This window comes from Mchenga conophoros, linkage group LG17 (genome assembly GCF_057382185.1).
Source record: "Mchenga conophoros isolate Kocher_MC1m ecotype Shallow Benthic linkage group LG17, M_conophoros_male_GT1.1, whole genome shotgun sequence".
NCBI classification, from domain to species: Eukaryota; Metazoa; Chordata; class Actinopteri; order Cichliformes; family Cichlidae; genus Mchenga; species Mchenga conophoros.
The window spans coordinates 21770191-21782624 of NC_140542.1; the positions used below are offsets into that span (position 1 = coordinate 21770191).

General features: G+C 42.6%; 1 protein-coding gene across 4 annotated transcripts in view; it reads right to left on the minus strand.

Moving 5' to 3' along the window:
- Nucleotides 1-2739: 2739 nt before the first annotated feature.
- Nucleotides 2740-12434, minus strand: part of usp6nl (USP6 N-terminal like) — a 101591-nt gene continuing 91896 nt past the window's right edge. For all 4 annotated transcript variants that reach the window (XM_085251042.1, XM_085251039.1, XM_085251040.1 and 1 more), the window contains 5 exons: nucleotides 10528-10622; nucleotides 10314-10379; nucleotides 9133-9232; nucleotides 8893-9045; nucleotides 2740-5425 (listed from right to left, as the gene is read on the minus strand). In XM_085251042.1, coding sequence (XP_085107168.1) covers nucleotides 3882-5425; nucleotides 8893-9045; nucleotides 9133-9232; nucleotides 10314-10379; nucleotides 10528-10622 — 1958 coding nt within the window. In that variant the 3' untranslated portion in view covers nucleotides 2740-3881. The remainder of the gene's footprint in view (nucleotides 5426-8892; nucleotides 9046-9132; nucleotides 9233-10313; nucleotides 10380-10527; nucleotides 10623-12434) is intronic.

The following is a 12434-nucleotide window of genomic DNA, read 5'->3' on the forward strand; positions in this document are numbered from 1 at the left end:
CTGCACTGGATCCAGGGTGCATGCCAGCACAGTTCCCTGTGGGGCCCCTGTACTGCATATGAGTATGTATGTATGTATTGTAGAATTCAACTAGGTGCAATATGTCAGTGAGTGCAGAATTTAGGAGAATCACAAGAATCCATTTGCAGTCCAAGTTCTTCCCCCCTGTTGGACAGTCATTCTGCGAGCCTTATGAATGTGTTTGCAAAGAATCAGATCTTAGTGAACTCTGGCTCAAGGTCAGGGGTCAGAGGTCAAGTTGTCTGAAAATCTTGTAAATGTGATAACTTTAGAACAAGATGATGTAGAATTTTGAAATTGATACCATAGGTGTATCTATTATGAGGCTGAGTGGGACGATTGGTCAGTATCAGTAGCTATGTGCATGACTAGTTTCATTTCATGTAGTAAATCTTTACATTGTAGACTTTCAACCTGGGGCCTCATACACAACACCAACCTGTCTACGTGGTTCTTCTTCAGCTATCTGAGAATTTTTATGGGAAGTGTATTTTTCTGGTATTTTCTTAGCCTCATCTATTTTTTAAAAAGCACATAAAAAGGAGGAAGCAGGGGAAATGGGTGAGGGTGAGCATCTGAGTGACTTTAATCCAAATTGCGATGCTTAGGCGACTTGACCCAGGCAGCTCTAAACGAGCAAAGCCTGCTTTCATAAAGACATAACAGTGTGAAAAAGTGTTCATCAATCCCTCCTTTCCTTTTCACATTTTGCTAGAAAAACGGAAAATTTATGCAGTAATTTACTGAAAGGTGTATAAAAATACGTGGAGGCACAACACACTGCTCCAGTAATGTTTAGGTCCGGTCGTTACTGAAACATTGTGTTTTTCTAAATAATGGCATTCTATTCTATTCTATCTAGCTATGCTTTTCCTACATTTGCTGTGTCTTTGGGATTGTTGTCATGCTGAAAAATGAGGCCATTGTCATTAAGATGACCAATTTCCAGATGGTATTGCAGATGGAATAAACAAAGAATTCAAGTGCGTTTCATTAAAGCTGGTTTGACGGTTTGACCAGCTTTGATTATGACTGACATGCAGATACTTTAGGGTGTCTTCACTCATTCAGGAACCTTCCTAAACAAAGTTGACTTTTAGCAATGGTACTGCTACCTGGATGTAGGCCAGGCTTCTCTCAGAAGAGATGTTTGGTTTGCGAGTGCTTCTTCAGCTTGGGAATTAGCCAACTTCTGCTGATAAATGACCCACTCAGACTTCGTCATGCTTCCCTAACCTATTAATCTCGGTTTCGTACACCTTTCAGCAAAAGAAGCATCACATTGAAGCTACTTTGAATGCATCGTGTACCTGAATATTGTTGCTTATTTGCTGGATGAATTACTTGCAAGATGACATGAAAAAACAAACAAAAAAAGGGCATAATTTCCTGTGGTCGACTAATCCATTAAGCCTTCCGGGAGGCATGTAATCAGATAGAATCTAAGCTCTGTAGTGGTGCAGAGTGAGCATGTGCACAGAGCGCTATGTTAAAGTATAAAATATATCACATACCAAACGTGCCCCACATTCTAAGGTTTTCTTGGATCAATCCAGAATTTCCCATAAAATATTCTGAGCTCTCCTCACAGATTTATCTGCTTCCAACCACGGATTGAAATAACATGACTGAGCTTTAAGATGTTCTGGATTCAAAGCAACATCCCGGTGCATCACAGGTGTCTCTTTCAGCTTCTCCTACCACGGATTTGTTAACCGTTTGCACAAACCTTCACAGCCCTGCCAAGCATCCTTTGCTTATCCAGCAAAGCTCAGAAGCTGTCTCCTGCTAATTTATCCAGAAAGATGCACAACAACAGCGTGGAAGCAAGCTGCTGAATGCCGATGTTAGGCAGCCTACCAGCTCTTATTACAAAGTCTTCAGCAACATGTTATTTATTTCTGTATTTGATGTTCATTTTCTTGTTGGCTTTGATTAGAGCAGGGACGCAATAAACTACTTCCATTCTTCCTGAGTCAGTCTTGACTAAACAGTTTCTAAAATGTCAGGACACATACACCACCACCCGTCTTTCCAGTAATAAAAAATGTAATGGCTCATAAGGGCCAGAAAATCTTTAAAAGTAAGAGGCTGAAATTAGTCAAGTATGCTAATTGTGAAATAAATATCATTTAAACAATCAGTTGATCATTTGGTTTCACCGACTGCTTCACTTCCTAGATATTCCATGATCAGCTGTAAGTGGGATTACTCCAAAGTGGAAGTTTTTAGGGTCACTGAGGGCTGAGCATATGCAGAGCACAGTAAAGGTGCCGACACTGCATGTTGCATTGAATTGTTTATAGATGCACTTGAGAGAGCATTGAAGTGACTCCAGAATTAAAATGACAGTTTACATTTTCAGGGTTTGCCATTGCTCTCAATTGGCTTTTTGCTAATTGAACGCTGTATACAATAAAGACAACAATATGTGACCGTTACGTGACAGAAGCCTGTGCATTTTCCTTTTACTGCTGATTGCTAAACAAAAATATTCATTAAAGTCCTAGAAGTAAAACCCGTGGCCCCTTTGGAGTGCACAAGAAATTCCATTATCCAGGAATTGTGGTGGTTTGGAAGCTTTCGCAACACTGGAAACTCATTTACAGTGTTTCTCCATGCACTGCATCCTAATATATATATATAAAAACACCTGATATCACCCCCCCACCTTTTTTTATTGAGCTGATTTTAAAAAACCACAAACAAATTTAAAGGTTCATTTTCATCCGACCTCTTTTTATTAAGCAAAGTATCAGAATGGACTGCAATTAGTTGTTTCACAACTAAAACAAAACCCAAAGATGACTGAGGGGACGTAAAGAACATTTTAGTACTGTTTGAAAGTACTTGCATCTACATCAGAGTATGAAAAGTAGGTGGGTAAAAATGCGACTCACATTTGTTGCGTGCGTGTGCGCGCGCCGGATGAGTGTATGCCAGTGGATGTGACATTGTTGAGAGAAGTAAGACATAATGAAGTTAAGCAACCTTGTACTGAAAGTAGTTTAAAAGCACCTCGGACTCCATGTGCTCGAGATGTGATAACTATGTCACAGCAATTTAAAAAATGTGTTATCAATGGTTACATAACAATCAAGATAACTTAAAGCCATAATTTTTTTTTTAAAAAGTATATATTAGCCCTCAAAAATCAGCTGTCTATATGTTGAGCCGCCCAGTTGAAATTAATTAAAAACAAGACTGGCCTGAAGTAATGCAAAAACAAACTATTAGTAATGGACAAAAACTAAAGAAAGCATGGTCCTAAACATGTTTTAACAAAACCTGCTTAAAAAAATTTAAATGGAAATCAAGACACACGGTAACCCGTGTAGCACTGTTTGCTAATTCTACCATTGGTCATATTTCTTTAAAAAGAACATTCACAAGCATATCGAGTTAATTGATCTCTACGGTACATATCTGGAGAGTAAGATATAAAAAAATAAAGATGGAAAATAAATCGGCTCTCAGGAGAAAATTCCCCTGTTACCGATAACTCAAAAAAAAAGAAAAGAAAAAATCTTCTGTACATATCAGACTCTAAAAGATATATTTATATTTTGTCACCTCTTGTTAATGATTTACATCCAAAAATAAAATAAAATCTTCAGTCAGTCTTTTTAATCTTTTTTTTTAAAGTGATCAGTAAAAACAGCGGCTGGTGGGTCCTGCAACGTTACGATGCAGCGTGACAGTCGGGAGGTCAGTACTTCACACATGAACGACAACAGAACCAAAGTAGAAGCCGGTTCCTAACAAAGCTAGGACTACTGGTCGTCTTTACCACAGTGTTGGTGACTACGCCTCAGTTTTCTTTTCTTTTAGTTTTTACAGTGTCTCGTCATATCGTCCTGTCACAGCAGCATGGACTCCTGCATGGCAAACGCCTCCTGTGCGTGCCTGTAGTGTGGTCCTCCAAACAGCTGAGGAAGCTGTTGCCGTAACACAGGCTGCTGGTGCTGCTGCTGCTCTTGGAGTTGCGGTCGGTACTGACGCAGGGCGTCCGGGTTGTCGGGGAAGGTGAACTCTGCGAGGGGCGACATCTGCGCCTTCTGGAAGCTGGGCGAGCGAGGCATCCCACCTGGGGATGTAGGGGGCAACTCCTCCGTTGGCTCCCACTGGAGCCCATCTACACCCTGCTGAGCTGGCAGGTAGTGCGGGTTTGGCTCACCCCGCTGGTGTCCTTCGAACCTGTAGACCTGTGCTGTGGAGGTGAGCTGTTGCAGATAGATGGGGGTGGAGCTCCCTTGGTTGTCCAGCTCCAGGGGAGGCCTGGGGTTCCGAGGATTGCGGGCGGAGCTGTGCGTTGGCTGCCTGCGGTAGGTGGCGAAGGTGTTATTCATGAGGGTCTTGTCTGGGGAGAAGCTGTTGGGCTGTCGCTGGGTGGTGGCATACGCTCGTTCTCCATACAATGCACTGGGCGGTGCAGGATATCGGGAGGGCAGAGCATAGAGTCTGTTGTCCACGCTTTGGGTGGGATGTGGAATGGGGACCTCAGTAGTAGTCCTGCCTGGAGAGTGCTGATGAGGTGGGGTATGGAACTGGTTCTTTGGGTCAGGGTAGCCAGTCGGAACATTTACAGGACTGTTGTGAGGAAAACGAGGAGGAAGAGGCTGTCTGGCCATTCTGGGCCCGGGTGCCACGGAGACGACACTCCCAGACAGGCTGGACCCGTGGCTCGGGCTGCCCTGATGCAGGGCTGACACATTGTAGGGTATCTCATTACGAAAGGGCCTCAATCTGGACGGAGGCTTCTCAAGCTCCAGGATCTCGAAGTCCTGCTCCGGCAGCCCTGGTACATTATCATACTGGGAGGCATTGGAGCCTCGGTCGGTGCCGGGGGCGTAGCCCTTGGAGCGTGGCCGGCGGTGAGGCTGAGCGGTGTCATCTGGGCTGGAAGGAGCCGGCGATGGCCCTCGGCTCATCTGAATTTCCCGCAAAGCTTCTAGCTTTGTCTCGGAGGGTTTGACCCACCGGGGCCCAGGCATGTCTCTGCGGGAGCTAGAGGCTGCGTTGGAGTTGTGGTTGGCGATGGCGTGAGCCTTTCCTCCATCCACAGCGGTCATCTGTGGTGTTGGGGTGGGGGCTGACAGTGGTGTCGCCCCCCTCTCTGGTGTGGTGTAGGTGGATTGCTTTTGTGTCTCATTTGAGATTTCACCTGACCCCCTGGAGTGGGTTTCCCTTTTGTCCCCCTTGTGGTGACGGATCCGTTTCTCCAGCGATTCCCGGTGGGCTCGGCTCGGGGGCCGTCCGTCCCGCTGGGGGTCTGGTAGAGGACTTGGCTCCCTGGGGGGCTCGGCTGGCTCCGCGTGGCTTTGACCGTTGGCCACGTGGTTTGCTACGGCTATCTCAGGAGGAAGCTGCCCTAGAGGCTTCTTGGGAAACTCGTCCTCTTTACCTGTAAAAGATCGGAGGGGGAAAAAAAGGTGTAAACGCATTAGAACGCCATCAGGAAACAAAGGTGAGCAGTGATGACTGAACACACTGTGTGGCGCTGGTTCACATCTGATGACGTGTCACAAACGGGCACATGAATTCATGCAACAACACTGCCATAGAGAGTACAAAATAAAGGAGAATACACTCATGAAGACACATAATCACATATCCACAGGCAAAGAGTGGGAGGAGGATAGGGAAAAAAACATCAGAAATAATGTTTGATATAAATTCCCATCATGGGAGACTCAATTAGGAAGAGACACTCTACTGAGCGTGCTCTGAAATTATTAGTCTTTCTACATTTCATTAAACAGTACTCGGCTGCAGTAGTAGCTCCAGGCTTGAAAGGTCATACAGAAATAATTCTTGATTAATGAACCTTCTTAAATGCACTGAGACTTATAAGTACAACTACAAAAAGAGAGAGCGAGTACTCAGCTTCTACAACCAGTACAAGGTTTGACATTAGTACTCAAACTTGCTGCTTTACATCTGAAAGAAATGAGCGGAGCTGACAGGAACACACGGTGTGGGTTATGTGGGTGTTTTAAGGGAAAAAGTGATGACCAGAGTCAGGTCAGGACAACAGCAGCTGGAGGAAGAGGAAGCGCTGTGGGAGTTATCCAGGAAGTCGACTTATTGGACCTGCATCCACAGACTAAAGAGCGTGTGCGTGACGAAATTACCCACTGACCTCGGTCACTTTTGTTCCACCACAAACTGCTTAAAACCCACCGGGGGACAAAGTTAACGTCTTTCACTTATTGAATTTATTGTTTTAATTTAAAGAAATAGAAACTTGGGATTTTCTACAAATTTCAACTGATTAAATTTTTTTTCCTAACCAACTTTTGTTTTGTTTTCTTCGTTCATTTCCATTCACGTTTATTAGACGAGCCAAAACACAATCCTCTTTTTCATTCGTGCGTTTTATTAGATAACAAAATACAAATCAAACTTGTGTTTCTTCTGCTACTGCAAGACTACAGCCCTCAATCAAGAGGTTTATACAGTGCTGTGAAAAAGTGTTTGCCCCTTATTAATTCCATAGTTTTTTGCATATTTATCACACTTACATATTTCTGATATTGGAACAAATATCAATATAAGACAAAGATAAGGGAAGAATACAAAACGCAGTTTTTCATTTATTAAGGAGGAAAGACGTTATAAGCCCTTAACCCTAATAACTGCTTGTGCCACCCTTCGTAGCAACTGCAATCAAACTTTTGCAATTACTGACTACGTGTGTTTCACATTGCTGTGGAGGAATTTGGGCCCAGAATTGTTTTAATTCAGCCACACTGGAGGGTTTTCCAGCACAAACAGCCTGTTTAAGGTCAAAGCACATCAATCAGATTTGGGTTTAAGCTTTGACCCGGCCACTCCAAAGCCTTCATTTAGTTTTTTTTGAGCCATTCAATCACTGTCCTGCTCCAGGTCCAAAGTGCTTCAGGACACAAACTGATGGCTGGAGATTCTTCTTCAGGGTTTTGAATCTTAACTGAGGTAAGTAAGGCCTGCAGTTGTTCAGATTTTGTTTTAAGTGTCCTTTAACTTGTGTGATGCAAACAGAAAAGTGATGCCAGTGTAGTGAGCGATTGTTTTTCCAGCATGACTGTAGAAATGCTGCTGTAGAGTCTTTTCACCTCACCTGCTGACAGGTCAGAGGCAAATAAAATTGCTCTTTGAAGTCAACACCCCTGTATTAAATGCCATTTCTGCAGTTGTTGGAAGCAATAAAGAACTCAGAGTACTGAGTAAATTACATGCTGTGGTGATTAAAAAAAACTTAAATTAAGCCAAGTAAACACTCAGAATCATAAAACTGTCAAATCTCACAGTTCAGCCTATTCAGACACAAGGATGCAGATTAAAATAGCCCTGCTGCACAGCAGCAGCACATGTGGCAGCAGATAGCTGTTAAAACATAAGTTTAACAAAAGCCTCCAGTGTTCAAAAAAAGGCCCATTATCTTGTCAGCAGGCAGGAAAGTGAACAGACTACTATTAAAGTTGTGTGGGCTCTGGAAGAAAGGAAAGCCCTTCCTCCTTCAGCTACAGCTGCTGTTATAGAGGTTTATATAGTGTGACGCAGGAGGAAAGCAACCACACAGGAACCTGGAAAAGACTGTGAAGACAGGTGTAGATGCATTAAGGACCTTTATCTAAATTTACGGCTGTGCCTTTAAGTAACATTAGCACAAATGCAAGGTTAATTTAGAAGATGAGGAATTTTGTCTCTAAAACTAAAGTTCTCCACACAGAGTCATGCAATACTTTTAGTTTCCCACCAGATGGCGCCTTATATCATCAATTTTACATCTGCAGCCACATTGTACGGTAGTCAAAACAAAAAGGAGAAGGGGATCAAAAACTAAAGGTAAGAGATGAGCTAACCATTGAAGGACTCCAAATAAGCAGCAAAGCAAGTCTGAAATATTATGCTGGAAGATCAGTTTGTGACAGAAACAAAGAAAAATAAACCCGAGTGCTGCGGGACAGACAGGCGACAGACAGGACGGACTGACTGTGGGACAGATGGACAGAGACATGGAGAACGAAGGACCAGTCAGGATAGCCCACCGGTTGCTGTTGTAGGAGGGAATGTGGCCGCCGCTCACAGCCACACTTTTGTTGTTGTTGGCTTACATTGTTTGAAAGAAGAAGGGAGAGAAGGCAGATTAATGAGGAGACAGAGCAGGATTCGAAAAGCACAGAGCACTTATCCCGGCTGAAGTTGGGTTATAGGGTAAGTAAATCCAGATAAGGGAAAGAAACCCTGGATATGTTACGCTTGCTTAGTGGTACAGAGCCCAGGCTGAGTGAGAACCTACATAGACACCAGTTAGTTTGTTTGTCAGGGCACCGACTAACTCTGACTAATGTGTCTATTTTTGTGTAGTTGTTTTTTTCCCCTTTCTTAGTGGTAGCTCACTCATCTTGTGGACTTCAGGTGGACCCTCAGAGGATCTTCATGTATGGATAGAGCCACGCTAGTACCAGCTTGGGTGTACGCTGATTCTTTGATTCCCTTTGGCCTCTTGATTGTGAACATCTCAAACAATTCTCTTACATTTTGCCACTAAATAGAACAATTAAGAAAAGTTGGAAGATGTTTCTATTTCCAAATTTATAGAACTAAATTGCTTTTTCTCCTGACCAACAGATGAAGTAGATCATAGATTGAGTGTACAGCGATATCCTCAAGAGTAAAAGCGTAAAATCTGACATTTGGCTTGGATTTGTTTGTCACATTTGCACTAAAAGGGCAACTGGAGGTGAGGTTTCTGGAATTGTTTGTGCATAGAGGAACTTTTGTCACTCTCCAACACAAGTTTAAAACCAACTGGAGACTGATTTACTTGAGAAGAGCAGACTTTTTGATAATTTATAGAAAATGGATTGTTTGGTGCAGAAGTACCTGGTGCGGGCAGCTCCAGCTTCGCCCTCCTGAGCTCTGTCATGGACGCCTGCAGCTGCTCGATCACAAAGTCGTCCTCGCAGAAGAAATCTTTGGACAAAGTCACCTGCAGAAACTCCACCAGCTCCTCCATGGACAGCTTCATCAGGTGCTCTGCAGACACACACACACTCACACTGATGAGAAGTGTTGTGAGGGGTGAAATCAGCTGGTTTCAGTTTGTGGAGGAAACGGTCTTACTCTTGTGCAGTTTGAGGAGCGTGTAGGACATGGCAGGCAGCACTCTTTCACCCTCCAAGATATAGATGTCCCAGATCCTGAGGGTCAGTGTGAAGGGAGTCTGACCACGAGCAGAACGAAAAGTTAGACGATAAGTTACTGAAGAAGGTAATTTATCTATATTTTTGTGACTGTCAGCAGTTGCCGTGAAAAAAAAAGAACTTAACCTCTTACTTTACTGGGAATTATTTTAAAGGAGCACTGATTACTCTAACTTACACAAAACATAATCGTAATCTTTTAAAAATCCTAAATACTGCATGCATGCTACGACCTCCAAAAGCAGCCGTAGCTTTGCACGTGCAGCAGACTCTGAGTCAGCGATGGGTCAGTGTACAGTGCTGCTTTTTGTTGTGATTACCAGTCAAAAGGAAAAAGAGAAGTGATATTAGTCGTCACAGCTTTCTTGTTGAAAAGGAGTGGGAAAATGTCCCGGCATGGTCTCGTCAGTCATTCCAAAAGCTTGTTCAGTCACTAAAGGCGATTGAGTCTTTGCAGCTTTTGGAACTCTTTTAAAAACATATTTAAATCATGCGGTTTGCCATGACTGCTGATCCTTTTATCCTCTTTAATATCCAATATATTCATTTGTAACCTTTCATATTTGTTGCTTTCATTACGGTTCAGAGCTTTGTAACTTTCTTTGAAAGTCTTGGTTTTAAAGGTGCTTTATAAATACAAATAAAGTAAAAATCCACCCCTGACAGGCTCCTAAACCTCTCACATTCCTGGCGATTAAAAGCTGTTTACGGGCTGTCAGAAACGTGTTGGGTTGGTTGGTTTTAATCATTGAATTGGAGCAGCTCATTGGCTGAAACCAAGTAGAGAAATCACAGCATTGGTTGTTAATAATAAAAAATTATTCAATAACTTCAGTTACTGATTATTGGGTTTCTCTCTGCAGCATAAAGCACCTTGGATGGATGGATTCACAATTATCCAGGCTTGGCATCAGGAGTACACTAGCTTATAAAGCCCTGAGGCTGGGAGTCATGAAACCCTTCACGTGTACAGGTGCCAACAACCTTATGATGGAAATACCCAGCTTATAAGTTAACCAAGTTACGTTGCTGCTCTTCTACATGTCTTCATAGATCCTTTTGAAGGTTGTGAGATCATATCTTGCTTGTAACTGCACTCACTCTGTCCAGAAAGCACTGGAAGAACCACTTCATGGTGTAGAGACTGGTGAACACCTCTTGGTTGTCCTGCAGCAAACAGAAAATGGTGACAGAGTGAGGATTAAGCAACCACCTCTGAGGGATTAAAGGTTTCATTTCTGGCACTATGACTGGCTGGTACGTCATGCAGCACTTGCTTCATTATTAATTGTCACACAGGTCTCATGTTTCTCACCAGGTGCTGTTTCAGTTTGGGCATCATCTTCTTGAGGATGCGGTCGTGGTGCTCCTGGAAACGCATCAGCTTCGGGAAACCAGGGACAAAAAACCCTGAAGGTGTGGAGAAAAGAGCCGTAATGATGATCATCCCTTAAACTCTGTATGTAAACTTACACATCTGTGTGTCCAGATTAGAGATGGCACGATACCACTTTTTTATGTCCGATACCGATACCGATATCATAAATTTGGATATCTGCTGATACCGATATGAATCCGATATAGTGTTTTTTAATCAACAAAACTGTTTTTTAAATATCTTGCTGCATTTTGTATAAGTTCATACTCAAGTTTAAAACAACAACTACACTAAAGCTATTCTGTTATACCTGTATGCAAAAAAAAATATTTCATAGTACAGCAATACTGATCAATCTAATAAACTTAAACCTACACCATCCTCCCTATTCTGGTATTTTAAAGAGTACTTAGCATAAATATTAAGCAACCTAACTAATAGGGTTCCAACTCCCAGCAACAACAAAAATAAATAAATAAAAAATAGGGAACCACCCCTCACGCTCCACCTCATGATGCTTAATCGACGTAATCAACCTTAATTTGATGCAGTGTGAAAAAAAATGCACAGAAATCAATTATTTTTCAAGAAATATTAAATAGATTCAACATCTTTCTTCAACAAAATTGCAGACTGCACAGATGGTACCTTCCCAAAGTAAAAAGTACTATAGCTTACTAGGGTATATATATTAGACTTAATAGTTACTATATACAGTAATGGACTTCTATTCATTTTACATCAAATGAAAACTTTGGGTGTCAGATAATTATTTATTAAAAGCTAGACATTTTAAATGAGAATAAGAAAGAAAAGTATGTCTTTGTGCCCCCTTTTCCCTGTTAATGCCCTATCGGCCCCCCTGGCTAAACTTTGCTAGATCCGCCCCTGCACAGTTACCAGCGTCAGCTACGTAGAAAAAGATCCTCGAGTAGAAAGTAATATTAAATAAATTCTAACAACAGCTGATCAAGCTTAAACGTGCTGCTGTTGTTCAGCCGCTGGTTTCCTCTTTCTGGTGCAAAGTGGGCCAAAAGCAAACTAGAGACACGGACTCGCGACAGAAAAGCCGATCAGCTGATCGTTAAGCAGTTTCATGATTGAAGTAGCAGCAAGAAGAGGCAGTCGCTTGTTAAGCTTAACGCAGGAATGCTTTACAAACATTCAGAGATGGACTTACACACTTGCTTTACTTCTCTCGGGATAACTTTGTCGGAGATGAAATGCCGGGTTGCTAGCGAAGCTCCACATGCTATCCAGACCACTGACAGGTCCCGCATGCCACAGCCGCTCTATCACGTGATGCATACTGCTCCGACGTGCTAACCTGAGGTGAGTTACGGTGTGTTGCAAGTTTTGTGAGGTGCTTTCGTGATATTTAATGGATCGGATTACATTTTTTATTTTTCTCCGATATCCGATCCAGTAATTTAGGTCAGTATCGGACCGATACCGATACGTAATATCGGATCGGTCCATCTTTAGTCCAGATGTTTAAAGTTAGATTCATGAGCTCACTGCAGCAGCATGCGTGCTGCTAATTTGTCCTGAGTGCTTCCTCAATGATGCCTTTCGCTGATAATTTTATCGCTTAACGCTTGATAAGACTGGAGGAGGTCCAGAGTCGCTCAAGGTCATTTCAGTGCAGAGACCAGAGTCAGTTAAACACTCTAAATGTCAAAAATGCAAATCTGGCAGCTGTGGTCAGAAGATTTGTGCCTTAACCTGACATAACAGATGGTTTGTCACCTTCTGAGCAGCTCTGTGGAAACAGGAAAAGGCCAGGCATGTTTTTTTAAAGAAGAACTTGGCAGATGATCTGAACCCTCTGTGACAGCAATTTT